The following is a 15,734-nucleotide window of genomic DNA, read 5'->3' on the forward strand; positions in this document are numbered from 1 at the left end:
AAGGGGCAACGACCAATGTTAAAAGAATTCTTAGAAACAACTTGCGAGGAAAGGAGTGGGGAGAATAAGAAATAAAAAACATTAAATACGTTTACACATTTTATTTATAAAAATATTGCAAATTTTTTTCTTTTTTTTTAGCGTTGCGACCACTAGTTAAATATTTTTAATACATTCTGTAATGCGCAATTCTTAACATGTTTTCCACATCGTATAGTATTAGTAACATCTAGATTATTTAAAAATTCAATATCTTTGTAATCAGCATCCAAAGTCTCGATGATTAGGTTTTCTTTCGCATAATTCTCAAGCAAATCCACCAACCATTCTCGTTTCTGGCATCCCTTGACGTACACGAGAGTCGACGTATCGTCATCCTCTTCTGTTCCAAGCACGGCTGATGTAATCAAGCGTTTAGCCATGCTGTACGGCACGTTTCCGTCTTCCCATCGTAATCCATGGTGATTCGCGATCAGCCAGGAAGCACATGATTTGTCGAATATTGTGAGGAGATTTCATGATAGAGGGTATGTAAAATATAATGCGCCAGAACGGTCCCGTTTCTCAGCACCGCCACCTCCTTTACGACAAATTTCATCCCGACGTAGAATCCTTGTAGGTCCACGAACGTTGGTACGGACATGTTTTTTATATCAGCACGTCGAGAAGAAGAAGACTGCGATTGATCCTGATGTATTATAGATTTTATATTGTCTCATTCCCCCCTCCCCCACACTTAGGTGATTTTGCGCACAACATTGGTCAACGGGTTGTACTGAATCACGTGATCGTGTATGATGAGGCAATACGCTGTGGTATTCGGCAGCACGTTCTCCTTACACTCGAATTCCAATTTTACATCCACGGTTGCGCTCTTGACCGTTTTGTCGAGAGCAATCGATGATCATGAACGGACCGTTTCGTAAAAATTGCGTGACGGTGAGAGTCGGCTCGAGATACTCGTATCCGTAATAATTTTTGCAGAAACGTTAATACGTGTCGTACAGAATCAACCATCTATTTTTATCGAAATCCAGATTCATATCATCGTACGGATAACATTCCGAGTTCAGATAGAGTTTTACGTTGGTCAATTTGCAGTCGTCGAATCGACTCGTATCCTCGGACATGACGTTATTCCGGCCTGTCTGCAGAACGAAAACAACGTATCGTGGCTTCTCCAGCTGAGTCGCGGTCTTAATAGGCCACGAATGTTTGGTTGTACGCTGCAATAGCGGAAATTCGTACAGATCCCACGAGCGAAAACCCATACTAAGGTATTGTCCGCTTTCCAAGGCGCGCAGCATCGACAGCTTGTTAATCTTGTTCAATACGACGTGCGGCATTCGCCGTTGTATCTTGAATATGTCGATCACAGGTTCCAACACCAAATTTCCAATCAGGCAATTGTTGTCGTTGCGCGATCGTATTAAGATCAATTCGTGACGAGCATTAATCACCACGCGCCTGTAATCCTCGCAAAATTCCAGTAACTAGTAGAGCGGTACGCAAAAATTAAAGTATCCATTCGTGTTAGTATGCGCATCCCAGCCGGCGTTCGTCATAATCACGGTTCTATCGGATGATATCGTTACACAGTTCTTGAGTGTGCTGGTTATTCCCACATTTCTGCTACGATCAATCTCCACACCGTCAAGTTCGTATCGAATCTCATCGAACATAAACGCGACGCAATTATTTCCCAGTACCACATTAGATCCTTCAGCCGGTTTATTTATCACTAGTTTTCCCTCGATGTACAGAAAACTCTCATACGGCAAAGTATACAGATCCTGTTGTTGTATGGGTATTTGTATCTCATCGCTGTGCTCAAACGTCGTATTGGCGTACGGATTGTACGTGTGAGTTTCGATCTTGACGATACGATCGTCAAAGACCGGCTCACCTCCAATATTAAGAATATCGGTCATGTTTTCTTAGATATTTCGCACCGCGAATCCCAAAGATTGTAAAAATTTAACGTTCGATGCGTTGAGCTTCTTTCTGATCTTTTTAGCGCAACCTAATGATGATGATGATGATGATGATGATGATGATGATGATGATGATCGGATGATATCATCAATCGGTACCGTAAAAATATTATTATCTTTCGCATGTTTCGAGTCGTTCAACACGAGCATCTCATGTATCGCACGCTAATTATGTCGCCGTCGTACGTGCAATCTGGTGGTAATCTCTTCTCCTCGAAAATCCAGCAATCGTCCGTCTTGATCCGCGACGCGTATCGTTAGATCTGTAATGCTCCGCGCGATGATCGGCAGGTAAATGATCTGCGCCGGCGTTTCCGATATCTTATATCCTGGCGGCACGCTCGGTGAAAATTCATGTATCGTATGAACGTGTTTGCCGTTGCTGAATGCACCCGCGATCACGTTATACTCTACGCGGATAATGTTTACGTTGATGATATTAATCGGTATGTCCGATTGATACCACTGTTTTGTCTGCAATATACGCTTCGACGAGAATCCCAGCAGCGATCCAATATTGTTGGGTTTGTTAAAGTTTACTCTGAATGCGCACTTGATTTCGCTATTCATCATATTGTAATTAGCACGGAGCACTATCGGGTATTCTACAGCCTCGTCTTCGTCACCGTTCGCTCGAACGGTCTCCTCTCGCGATATCACCGCGTGTGTCGACACGATTGCCGGAGCGAACTACGCGTCGCGGGCGTTTCCGTGAAATTGCACGTTTCAAAAACTCGTGTATTGCGTGTATCTCGTACGATCCCTCGGGAATCGTAATTTCCGTGTCATCCTCATCGAAATAAAATTTATTATTCGAGGAATTCACGTTCGATATCGTACGATAAGTCTCAAAATTAGTTAGACCGAGCTCGTAATTACCGTCGCTCAAATCTACAACTGGATGGTAGTGTGCCGCGAGGACGCTACTCTTCCCGGTCAGCGTGAATGTCATAGACATGTCGGCAAAACTGTTTAACGAATACTGAGTCTTAACGTGGCATCGTCAGGCTTTAAATTCCCACCAATTGTCGTCCACCGTTCGAGAAACCGCAGGCACAATTGTCCGCAAATGTTTTGATCGTAAGTTTGAAAGGACGTGCGATTGTACTCGATCTTCGTAACGTTCCGTCCGAAATATCGCACCAATTCATTCGGCGGTCGAAGATTACCAAAACCGTCGAAATATATAACACGATTTCCCCTCTTTGCGTATGCTACCCAATGAATACCCGGTTCTTTGGTGTTATCCAAATTTACGATGCCGCTCTCGTTTCGATATATACCAGCGATCGGTAACGAATCACGCATGAAAACCCCTCTAAAGTACGGTATACGCATACGTTTCGCCAATTGTTCTAATTGTATGTTTGTTGTCACACCCGTGGGCATTTTTAGCGTCTTTTCGACGTTTTTTTTTCTTCGTTGCCACTCCTTGTCCACGTTTGTACGGACCGAGATACAGCCCCTTTCCGTATTTATACGGAGCGAGATAAAGTCCGCTGCCTTCCATCGCGCGATCGTGACGTTGCAGCTCCTTCAGCTGACGGTGCGCGGCTTTGCTGTCGTTCACCGCCTTGGCCACGCCGGCCGCTCCACCGATCAAGGATCCGAGCGCGCCCAACATTGGTAGAATCGGCAATACACCGCCTCGTTTTGATGTCGGAAGTATCCGTTTTTTCGTCGGCCTTTTCGTCAGCAAAACGATTAGTTGTTGCCGATACTTCGTCGGGGTGAAACGTGAGAGAGAGATTGACATTTTTGTTTTTCCGCGATGGCTGCGATCGATAAGAGTGAGGATATTCGCGAGCGCGAGAAGATTGCGAGGGCAATTGTGAAAACTAGCGAATTGATTCGCAAGAAACATCGCGCTTTGAAGACCGGTAAGATCGAAGAGGATATCGTGTTGGATAGGCGCTTTAGATCTCTCATCGAGCCGCTACAAAAGATCGTCGACAACTCTAGCTCGATCGCGGTGAAGAACGAGCCTGCGAGTAACACCGACGCGGGGATCGAAGCGTTGTCCATCCCGAAGCGCGAGAAGGATGATGATGCGACACCGCAAAAGAGAAAACGATCCAACCTTAGGTCGGATCGCTCACCGACACCGCATAAATCGAAACTATCAGACGCTCCACTGGATGTACCGCTGATAACCTCTACACCGTCCGCGTCAATGAGAACTATACAACCTACGATGCCCGAATTATTCACAAGTTAGGATTTTTTGAAACCACGGACGACTCGCTCATGACATCCGTTGGAAATCAGTTGCAAACGCCGGAAGGTCAAGAAACGTTTCGAGATCAATTAGGTCCACTGGGTCAAAGGTACATCTGGCCTATCTTGAGCGGCGATCAAGAGAGCGGTATAGACAACGCGTACGGTGTTTATCTCGCCAAGAATGGAATGATGTTCGGTAATAAACGTTTTGACGTGGACAACGCGGATAGCATAATTATCGATGGCATATGATACATCGGCATACCTGGTCTTTACGAGTTAATCTTTAAGAAATTTTCCGATGACGTCATCTATACGGAGGATGATAAGCAAACGTACAAGAGCATGCTGTTGACGACGAGCGCGCATAAACGCAATCATGATGCACACGGTCGATTACTAAGTAACAGGGGATACACGTACAAAGAAATAATCGCAAAGTTGATACCGATCGAACCCAAAAGAACAAAATCTGGAAAGGGATTATTCGCGCCTCGCGAAACGACGCTAACCGACAACAAGATTGACTACGTGCACTGGGACGATCCTAACGAGCTGGTGGATCGTCTACGATTGCTCGATGCTTCGCACCAAGCGGGTCACAACGGTCACGACAACGAGATCTTGTCGATCATCAAGGAACTTCGCGAAGCCGGCATTATTATAAATTAAATGGTGTCTCGACAAAACTAATCAATCGATCGACCGACATCGCTCGCATCGATGATGCATATCAACAAATTTAGGATATCCGAGCAGAGTAGAGATGTGACGAACGTAATTTCGTACCGTCGATGGAGTGGATTAATGAGAAGTTTCGTGCGCGATAACGCTCTGTGTCGCACCGTTACGGACTTTGACGCGAGGTCGCGCAAGATTCGTCGTGTAGCGCAACCTGTGGCTGATACCGACGTCCTCAACAAACTGTACGTGGATCAGTGCGTTAAAACGTTGAGAAATCAACTGAAAGAGTCAGACGAGAAGCTTGCTTCGTTCGAGAAAGACGTGCGAGCGTTACAGACTCTGATAAACGAGCTTCGGCATGCGAATATCGCTAGATTAGAAACGAGTAACAAACGCTAACGAAACGTTAACAAAACGACGACAAAACGTCAACGAAACGCCAACAAACGCTAACGAAACGTCAACGAACGTTAACGAAACGCCAACAAAACGCCAACAAACGACAACGAAACGACGACGAAACGCCAACGAAACGCTAACAAACGACAGCGAACGACAACGAAACGCCAACAAAACGCCAATGAACGACAACGAAACGTCAACGAACAACAATGGACAGCAACAAACGGGTCAAAAACGGCTACGAACGGCTGACGAACAATAGCGAACGACAACGAAACGCCAACAAAACGCCAATGAACGACAACGAAACGTCAACGAACAACAATGGACAGCAACAAACGGGTCAAAAACGGCTACGAACGGCTGACGAACAATAGCGAACGACAACGAACGGTTCAAGAACGGTTATTGGACGGTTATCTAACAACTCAGGAACGGGTCAGGAACGGCTACGAACGAATCAGGAACGACTATCAGACAGGTCAGGAACGGCTACGAACGGCTATCGAACGGCAACGAATGGTAGCGGATGATAAAGAACGACTATTGAATGACAATAAACGGAAATAAACGGCTATTGAATAGTTAAAAAAAAGGGTTAGAGATATAAATCATAATGTAATTTCTTTGCACGTATTATTACGCGCCGACTAGCCGCACCGCTAAAAACATGACATCCTTAAAATCCAACGGACGTAAAAATTCCGAGAAGCTACGACTCGTCGAGGAACTGCATGCTTCGGCGAGAAGAAATTTTCCCCGATGACGCGTCGTAGTGCGGGGTTACGATGACCTGTGGCAAGCTGACATCGTCGAGATGCGTCCGTACTCTCGTTTCAACAGAGGTTACCACTACATACTCACCGTCATCGATGTGTTGAGCAAGTACGCGTGGGCTGTACCGCTCAAGAATAAAGACGGAAGCGAGACGGCTGACGCTATCGCAGAGATAATTCGAGGTAGTAAGAGATGCCCGAAAAACATGCAAATCGATATGGGGAAGGAATTTTACAACGCCAACGTGCAACGCCTCGTGAAGAAACACGGCATCAATCATTATTCCACGTATTCGGTGTTGAAGGCATCGGTCGTCGAACGATTTAATCGCACGTTAAAGAACGGCATGTGGAAGATGTTTACGCTGAACGGAACTTACAAGTGGGTGGACGCTTTGCCGCGACTCGTATCGGATTACAACACGCGCAAGCATCGAACGATCGGCATGCGACCCGTCGACGTTACCCCCGCGATCGCCGAAAAGCTCTTGGATACTGTGTACAGCGCGATAAAGATCGCGAGTCCGACAAAGTTCAAAGGTGACCCGATACGCGTTAGCAAGTACAAGACAATCTTCGAGAAAGGTTACACGCCAAACTGGACCACTGAAGTGTTTAAGATCGTTAAAGTGCAGCGTACTAATCCCGTAACCTATCTACTCGAGGACTATCGCAAAAAATCAGTCGCTGGAGCGTTCTACGAGTACGAGTTGCGTCGCGCGACTTATCCGGACGTGTATCTCGTGGAAAAAGTACTACGTAGGACAGGTGACGAGGTTCATGTGAAATGGTTGGGATTCGATGGATCGCACAACTCTTGGATACACAAGGACAATGTAATTTAATTCATACAAATTGTATTTTATTTTTGACATATAAAGAATATGAAATACATATAAAGTATTTGAAATATGTAAAATATATACAGCATATAAAATATATGTAAGATGTATACAGCATATAAAATGATGTAACGATGCACCCCCCATCGTTACCCGGCACGTAATCAGCCGGAAGTCTGCCGCCCGGCGAACACCAGCCGGGCAGTGGCAGAGGCGCCCAGCGCCCTTTTTTTAATACTTCAATCACCGCGGTTGTGATAAATAACCATACCGCCGTTATACGGCCGCCGTTACGCCGAAGACCGAGCATAGCCGAACGCTGCCGGAAGATCCCGAGCGTCACCCGCCGAAACGCCGCGTCGTTTCGCCCAGGGGAAGCGACGCGTTTACCGTTATTACCCGCCGAAAACAACGCGTCGTTATCCCCACCCGGGGGCGAACGACGCAATTACCGATAGACGCTCGGGTATAAAAAGACAGCGTTTCGGCATCTCGGGACCAGAACGATTCCTGAATCCGCTCGAGCAGTACGCTCCGAGATACCAGAACCGATCCTGAAATTTGCAGCAACAACGGAACGTGAGGTTGACGTGTTCGCAGCCTCCGCCGAGCATTCTCGGTTTCCGTGCAGTCTCCGAACTCCTGACACGAATCCGACTAACTCGACGAGAGCGGAGTGTTCGCCGCTCTCCTAGTTTACGGTCACTCATCCGACCACTCCAGCCAGCCGGACCGTGGGTTTGCGAGTTCGCTGTCCCGTCGAGTTTTCTCGACTCCGCCGCGCTATCCGCAACTCCGCGAACGGAAGCAAAGACGGAGAGTTCTCCGCCCGGTCGAGGGTACTCGATCGCACTCCCCTACCACTGGGAATACGCGATAAGTCCCGCGACCACGATCAACGCTATTTTAATACTTGCGAATTATAATCACCTCGCCGAAATACCTATATATATCACCTAATATTTCATTATATTCCGCGCGCAAAATAAACACGGCCTTGCCGTACACGCGCCGACCGACCGCGCCCGATTTCTTGCGCGTTTCGCGTGCCGTCAAAATAAACACGGTTTTGCGAATATTATAAGCGGTTCGATATATCAAACATCGCGCACCGAATAACGAACGCGCATTGCATCTAGCGCGTTGCATCATCCGCCGCGCGCTCACTATTGTAAATCGACCATTGCCGAACGGGGCAAATAAAGACGATACCTGTTAACTAAATCTTTCGTGTGTCTCACCTTTTCACGAGCCCTGATCCCGACCGAGCTCATCCACGCACTCGTGAAAGGTGACCCCGTTACAATATGAAATATAAAAAGAAAAAAGAATGATAGAAATATATTTCTTTTGTTTTCCTCATACATACATACATACATACATACATACATACATACATACATACATTACATTACATTACATTACATTACATTATAAGGGTTTCCGGTAATGTCCCCACGGTAGCGTGTTGGTCGAATCAGGTACGATATATCGCCCCTCCGATGGTGCACCACCTTGCCGTGGTGGAGGAGCTTCCCTTCCGGTCTTGGAAGGGGTCTAAGAGTGCACCACACATCTCGATCGTCGCGGGAATGTGTTTTATTTTTATTTATTTTGGATGTATGTGTTGTGGAATGGATTGGGGTATTGTGGGGGGTTATTGGGGGGTTTATGGGGTTTTTATGGGGGGTTGTGTGGGATTGTGGGGGGTGTATGGGTTATGGGTGTAGGATGTATGTTTGTTAGGGAAGGGGTGATCGAGTGAGGTGGCGAGGTAGGTAACCTCTAGAAAAAATCCCGGGTAGGCCGAGCTCGTCAGGCGTGGTGAAGCCAATCGGCCTAGGTGAAGGAAAACACCGAAATCAAACCATCTTTCCTTGATACGCAATGGACAGTACAACGAAGGATAATACGTTTACTGCCGCAGTGGGCTTCGGATCCCACAGCGACCGGCGGGGGGGGGATACAGTCCCGGTTCCCCCCTCGTCGTCATTCAACGACGGGCCACCAGGGGTGTTGCCGACGAGCACCCTTGGCGAGCGGACTATCGCCGATGATAGAGAGATGAGGGTGGTCGTGCGGAGGATCGACTGGCCGGGCCCGGCTTCATCAAAGTCGGGGTCCCGGTCGCGCTCGGTCACGTCTGCGAGGGCGCACCCGTATAGTCGGGACGAGGCGGGTCAGGGCCAGAGCCTCACCCGCCAAGATGGCGGGAAGGTGGAAGGTGCGTCGCGGGGGGGCAGCAATCGCTCCACCCCCCTCTCCTCCTCCAGGACCTCGCTGGCCAGCGAGGGTACGGAGGACCACGCGTCTCCCGAAGAGGACGCAATGGAGGTGGACGACCTCCCAAAGAAGAGGGGACGCGGGAGACCGCCCACCACGGGCGAGTTCGTGGGCCTCCGCGAGAAACGCGAGGAGGAGGCCGCTCGCAAGCAGGAGAAGGAGAGGGAGCGTAGGGCCCAGAAAGCCCTATCGGAGGATGCTCCCCTCCCTCCGCCAAATAAGGGCCTTCGGGCCTATGAGGCGGAATGCGCCGAAGAGGTTTGGAAGGCCCCGACCCCGGATATCGCGGCGCGGAGTATGGAGCAGGCGGCTGCCATAGACCGTATCGCCGTCTGCTCCGGAAGTCTGCAGGGCTCTCTCCAGAAGAGGCTCAGGGAGGCCGCGGCCCTTGTCAGGGTAACGGCCAGCACCCTGGCGGAGAGAGCCCAACAGAACGAGACGAAAGGGGAGCTAGCGGCCCTTCGCAGGGACATAAAGTTCCTCGGAGACCGCAATGCGGATCTCCAACGGGAGATCCGCGAGCTAAAGGAGGAGCTCGACGCGACTCGTTGCGCGAAGCCCCCCTCCCGGCTAGAACTTCCCGGTTTGCCCGGGGGGTCTCCCCGCAAAAGGCGGGGGGTTCCTCGGGTGAAGTTGGTGGAGGAGCTGGACGTTCCAATTAGACTGGAACGTCCAGCCGCGGGAAGGGGACAGAGGTCCCCATCGCCGGGGAGGGTTATGGGACGGGGGTCCCCAACGTCTTCGGGGGGGGGGGGGGGTATGGGACGTATGTCCCCAACGTTGGCGGGTGGCCGGAGTAATGCGGCGATGAGGCCCCCTTTGAGGGGTACTGGTGGAGCGAGGAGATCGCCGAACTCAGGCGAATCTCCGTCGCCGCCAGACGCCGCTTCACCCGGGCCCGGCGTCGACCCGACGCCGAGAGGACGGCAGAGGCGTATGGGGCGTTCCGTGCCGCTAGGAACGGGAGTGGTGCACTTGGACACAGTATAATTGGACACGGTGCAAATGGACACGTTACAAATGGACACGAGATTTTGCACACGGTTCAATTGGACACAGTGCATTTGGACACAGTCATTTTGGATACAGTAGCTTTTGGACACATAAGAAAATACGCATCGTTTACTTGGACACCGCTCAATTGGACACTGTTCATTTGGACACCGTTCGTTTGGACACAGAAAGATGCGCACCGTTCATTTGGACACCGTTCGTTTGGACACAGAAAGATGCGCACCGTTCATTTGGACACCGTTCGTTTGGACACCGTTATTTGCCCACCGTTCGTTTGGACACCGTTCATTTGCCCACCGTTCGTTTGGACACCGTTCATTTGCCCACCGTTCGTTTGGACACCGTTCATTTGTACACAGAAACATGCGCACTGTTTGTTTTAATATGTAACAGATGGAGAGAAATAAAAATCATTTTGGGAAAATATAATAAGCAGTGGTATCAACGCAGAGTACTGTAAATCTATGTAAAATATGAAATCGTGAAAAGGAGATACATTTGAAGGTTATAATATCTGTCAAAATAAAATATATTCATACTTATATATCTCTGATACTGATGTCATTAATTTTACATTGCTTTTAGCACTTTGTTTAGCCTTTCGCATATTTGGATGTCATGCATGGATACAGTGGGTTCCGCCCCCCCTGCGGGGGGCTCCACTTCCAAAAGATATAACCTAACCCAAACCTATTTCTTATTTAAAACAAAAATTTGGTGTGGATTACGTCGTATAATTTAAATCAAATTTTGGTGTCCAAACGAATGGTGTGCAAACGAACGGTGGGCAAATGAACGGTGTCCAAACGAACGGTGGGCAAATGAACGGTGTCCAAACGAACGGTGGGCAAATGAACGGTGTCCAAACGAACGGTGGGCAAATAACGGTGTCCAAACGAACGGTGTCCAAATGAACGGTGCGCATCTTTCTGTGTCCAAACGAACGGTGTCCAAATGAACAGTGTCCAATTGAGCGGTGTCCAAGTAAACGATGCGTATTTTCTTATGTGTCCAAAAGCTACTGTATCCAGAATTACTGTGTCCAAATGCACTGTGTCCAATTGAACCGTGTGCAAAATCTCGTGTCCATTTGTAACGTGTCTATTTGCACCGTGTCCAATTATACTGTGTCCAAGTGCACCACTCCCTATATATATATATATATTTATTTAAATGCAAAGGTGTCATTTCTAATCAAATAAAGACAGTGAAGTTCTCGGGCGGAGCCCGAATTCCTAAATTCCTTCCGGCAAACGATCCCAACTACCGTGCCTCTCCGGAGGCACAACATTATTTGGTGGCAGCGGTGGGATCTGCCGGGGCATCGCCAGAACTCACGCAAGACCTGCAAAAGACACGGTTGTGTTAAAAAGCGGGCACGCTGTCGTAACCCGACCAATTTCTTAATATATTAAAGAATAAAACAATAAAGTAACACAGAAAAGTGTAAGAAAGAGCTGAGTAAAGCTAAGCATTAAAATTAGAAAAGAGATCAAGGAAAATTAGGAAAGAGTAAAGTAATAAAAGAATATTAATAAAATAAAAGTAAGATACGTGACTAAAGAGAAGGAAGTCACGGTCAAGTTCTTGGAAGCTGAGTAAGCAGCTGACGAGACAGACTGACAAGCGGAGCACGAGACATGCTCCGGTCAGGGACACCACACTCCTCCCCAATCAACGACTTAATTAATTAAGAGATATAATAAGCGCGAGATGCACCTCGCGAGACTACTCGCAGACTACTCGCAGACTGCTCGCTCGCTCAATATTATCGAAGTACCGTACGTATCGCGCTCGACTATTATAATCGCGAATAAGTGAAAATGTATTAAATCTTGTAAAATATACTAAATTATACCTAACGTCCGGGAGTGTCTTATTTCGAGCGTGGATCCTAATCCTTTGGTACAAATCCCAAAAGACCTCTTCCTTAGCGGCTAGAGGCACAACATTAATTGGTGGCAGTGGTGGGATACGCCAGCTCTAATAAGATCAACACCGGCAAAGGTCCATAACCACGAGGCAGAAAATTCCGTGGAATCGACAGAACGAGAGACAGCAAGGATAACTCCGTCAGACAGTCGACACCTACAACCGAGGGAAAAGGAAGTCCAGCAGGTACTTCGAGACACCCGGTATATCGAGGCGACGACGATAAGCGCAACCTGAGAAGGCGCACCGACCTATCTCAACGGCACGCGACGATCAACGCCCGACGGCCGACATCAAACGAGAGAATGCTGCTCATCGTATTATTGTAAGTCGAGAAATTAAAATTTGTAAACGCGTGAATGTCGGAAAAGCGAAACGCACTACAGAAAAGCGTAGCGAATAAATCGTGGCTATTTAGCGAACCAGCGAATAGAGCCATTAGAAATAGCGCAATAAGCCCTATAAGAGTAGCAGTAGAAGCACTCCGGGATATACGCGATAACGTACGAAGAAATCTAAGCGCATTAAATTCAAGTGAGAATTTGTCCGAACCAGAACTCGGAGCAAACGTTGTAATCGAACGCGAATTTCCATTTGGCGAATTAGATAACAGTCTAATAGCGAACAATATAGAACTAGATGTTGAGGTCGAATCATCAATAAGCGCGTCTAGTGGACTAACACACCGTCGCGAATTCTCACTAACGTCATACGATTCAAGTATCTTTGACCCCGACGAAATCTATCGCATTCGAGACATGTATAACTCAAATGCTTCCGCATCCCAATCCATCACATCAGAAGATATCGATGAGGGAATTAAGCGATTACAAGAAGAAGCAATTAGAAACGCGACACAATCAAACGCGCGAGCTCAACACAAACCGCAGAAAAAAACGGACGAAGCAGCCGACGACTTTAGGGAAATATTGCGGGAAATGAGAGAAGAAATTAGAAGTATGCATGCCGAGATATACGATTTGAAAATTAGAGGACCGCAACCCCGACAAAACAACAGGCATAGAACTCCGCCGGGAGAAAGAACCGAGACCGTATACAAGTTCACACCCGAGGATGTACGACATCGAAGAGGACGCGGATTTTTACTATTAAAAGAGGCTCGTGGAATGATTCCGGAATTCGACGGATCACCCAATAAATTACAAGAATTTTTGAGTGCGACTACATATGCAGTAGAACACATCGACCCGTTAGATGAAGTAACGCTATTAGGAGCAGTATTATGCACGAAATTAAAAGGCAGAGCGATGCTAGATTTCCAAACGCGAAAAATTCGAGACTTCGCACAATTAAAAAATGAATTAGAGGTCTGCTATGCGAGTAAAAAGAGTACGACGCATTTACAAATTGAATTCAATACGCTAAAACAGAAAAACGGAGAAAGCGCACGAACTTATGGACTTAGAGCAGACAAATTAGCCATGGAGCTATACGAGTCAATGATGGAAGGACGACATCATACAGTAGATAATAAACGCACAATAATGGAAATAATACAACAGCAAGCCTTAGAGAATTTCCAAATAGGATTGCAGGACGAAATTAAAACAATTGTTCGATCGCGAGGATATGCTACGTTGCAAGAAGCAATAGCAGCGGCTAGCGCGGAAGAAAAGGTTAAAGGACCATCCGCGACCGGTACGCGAAGCAAAATAAATTTCACACCGACCTATAAACAAGAAAATAAAATAAACGTGCAATGTCAAAAATGCGGAAAAATTGGGCATTACGGCCGAGATTGTCGAACTAGCCGATACGCAAATCGATTCTCATTGCCGTAACCCGATAGACAATCCCGCGTAAATACGGTAAATAAATATTGCCACTATTGCAAAAAATCCGGACATGATCGCGAAGAATGTTGGTTACTACACGGACGACCCAATAGAGATCAATCGAGCCGAATCAAACAATATAATTCGCGACCGGAAAATAAAAACCGCAAGAATAGCGAGCATGGAAAAAAGAAATTTAACTCCGCGCAAAGTAGCGATGAGGAGGAAAGGAACAAAAAAAGTCGCACCAAACTGCAATGGAATATCAAGTATCACACTTCAAAAATACGCCGCATATACAGACAGGATTGGACCTTGTCACATTACCAATGCGAGAAGCGAAACGGGAAAAAATAAACTTACTATTCGATACAGAAGCCGCAATATCATTAATTAAAGTGAAACATTTAAAAGGCGAAACGTTAATAGAAGAAGAAAAAATAACTCTCACCGGCGTAACGGGACATAAGATATGTACACTTGGAAAATTTAAGGCGACAATAACTCTGGGAAAGCGCCAAATCAAGCACACTATGTACGTTGTTAAGGATGATTTTCCGATAGAATATGACGGAATACTAGGAGTTGATTTTCTACGAAAACATCAAGCCACTTGCAATTATAAAACAAAACAATTAAAGGTAGGACAGCATATCTTAAAGCTTTACCCCTATCTAAAAATGACGCTGAAACCACATAGCGAAACTATAATACAGGTCGCTACTGACAAGAACACGATAGGCGTGATAAAGGCAAAAGAAACGATATCAGGAATATTCATAGGTAATTGTCTAGTAGAATCTACGAATTACCTATGTGCAGCCAGCATTATAAATACAACGGATAACACAATCGAAATGCTAATGCCGCAAGTAAGTATAGAGGAAATCAAACGAAGTGAAACAGAAGAAATTAACGTAATACGAACGCCAAAAAAAGAGGAAGTAATTCCGCGTAGTGAAAAGATATTACGATTATTACGTACACAACATTTAAATAAAGAAGAAAAGAAAACGACAATGGAAATCTGCAAGGATTTTAGCGACGTGATGCATATCGAAGGAGAACCACTGACATGCACAGATACCGTCGCGCATAAGATTGCAACGCAAGCAGATAGCTCACCGGTCAATGTACGGCCTTATCGCCTGCCGGAGAAGCATAAAGAGGAAGTAAATCGACAAGTCCGAGAAATGTTAAGAAATAAAATAATCCGACCAAGCACGAGTCAATGGAACGCACCGTTATGCAATCGGAGCGATATTATCGCAAGGAAAAATAGGCCAGGCTCAACCAATAGCCTATGCCAGTCGAATACTAGCAAAAGCCGAACAAAACTATAATACGACCGAAAAGGAACTATTAGCAATAGTATGGGCCGTTAAACATTTTCGACCGTACTTATACGAGACAAAATTTACGATAGCCACAGACCATAAATTGCTGGTATGGTTATTTAATGTAACCGACCCTGGATCTCGATTAATTAGATGGAGGCTAAAATTAGAAGAATACGATTACGAGATCATACACAAGGCCGGGACAGCGAACAGAAACGCTGACGCGCTAAGTTGACACGTGGCAAATATCAACAGTGTCGAGGAGGATGAGAGCCTCGACACGAAGATAACACGAGAATACACAGAAGACGAGAAGCGATGCATTCTATACGAATATCACGATGCACCTGTGGGAGGGCATCAAGGAAAAGAAAGCACAATTAATCGAATTCGCCTAGTGCACAATTGGCGAGGATTGACAAAAGATGTCGAAGACTATATAACAAAATGC

At 46.6% G+C, this 15,734-nt stretch overlaps 3 protein-coding genes across 3 annotated transcripts; 2 read left to right on the forward strand and 1 right to left on the reverse strand.

The window, feature by feature from the left end:
- Window positions 1–989: 989 nt before the first annotated feature.
- LOC138943432 (uncharacterized) lies at window positions 990–1,931 on the reverse strand. Its single transcript, XM_070314286.1, has 2 exons — window positions 1,596–1,931; window positions 990–1,493 (listed from the first exon to the last, which is right to left on the reverse strand). The coding sequence occupies exons 1-2, from the start codon at window positions 1,929–1,931 to the stop codon at window positions 990–992; spliced, it is 840 nt and encodes a 279-aa protein (XP_070170387.1).
- A 6,874-nt stretch (window positions 1,932–8,805) lies between these two features.
- On the forward strand, window positions 8,806–10,191 carry LOC138943434 (uncharacterized). Its single transcript, XM_070314287.1, has one exon. It carries the CDS (start codon window positions 8,806–8,808, stop codon window positions 10,189–10,191), a length of 1,386 nt encoding a protein of 461 aa, XP_070170388.1.
- A 2,894-nt stretch (window positions 10,192–13,085) lies between these two features.
- On the forward strand, window positions 13,086–14,062 carry LOC138943246 (uncharacterized). The gene has a single exon (XM_070313867.1). It carries the CDS (start codon window positions 13,086–13,088, stop codon window positions 13,947–13,949), a length of 864 nt encoding a protein of 287 aa, XP_070169968.1. The 3' UTR covers window positions 13,950–14,062.
- Window positions 14,063–15,734: the final 1,672 nt, after the last annotated feature.

This window comes from Polyergus mexicanus, unplaced genomic scaffold (genome assembly GCF_030449975.1).
Source record: "Polyergus mexicanus isolate NDT 795.1 unplaced genomic scaffold, iyPolMexi1.0 SCAF_26, whole genome shotgun sequence".
NCBI lineage: Eukaryota > Metazoa > Arthropoda > Insecta > Hymenoptera > Formicidae > Polyergus > Polyergus mexicanus.

Bases quoted from the DNA above. Each gene is read 5' to 3' on its own strand.
- LOC138943434 (XM_070314287.1), top strand. From the start codon at position 8,806: ATGGACAGTACAACGAAGGATAATACGTTTACTGCCGCAGTGGGCTTC.
- LOC138943246 (XM_070313867.1), top strand. From the start codon at position 13,086: ATGAGAGAAGAAATTAGAAGTATGCATGCCGAGATATACGATTTGAAA.
- LOC138943432 (XM_070314286.1), bottom strand. From the start codon at position 1,931: ATGACCGATATTCTTAATATTGGAGGTGAGCCGGTCTTTGACGATCGT. The intron at 1,494-1,595 runs GTAACGATATCA...CCGCTCTACTAG, and splicing joins CCAGCACACTCAAGAACTGT to TTACTGGAATTTTGCGAGGA.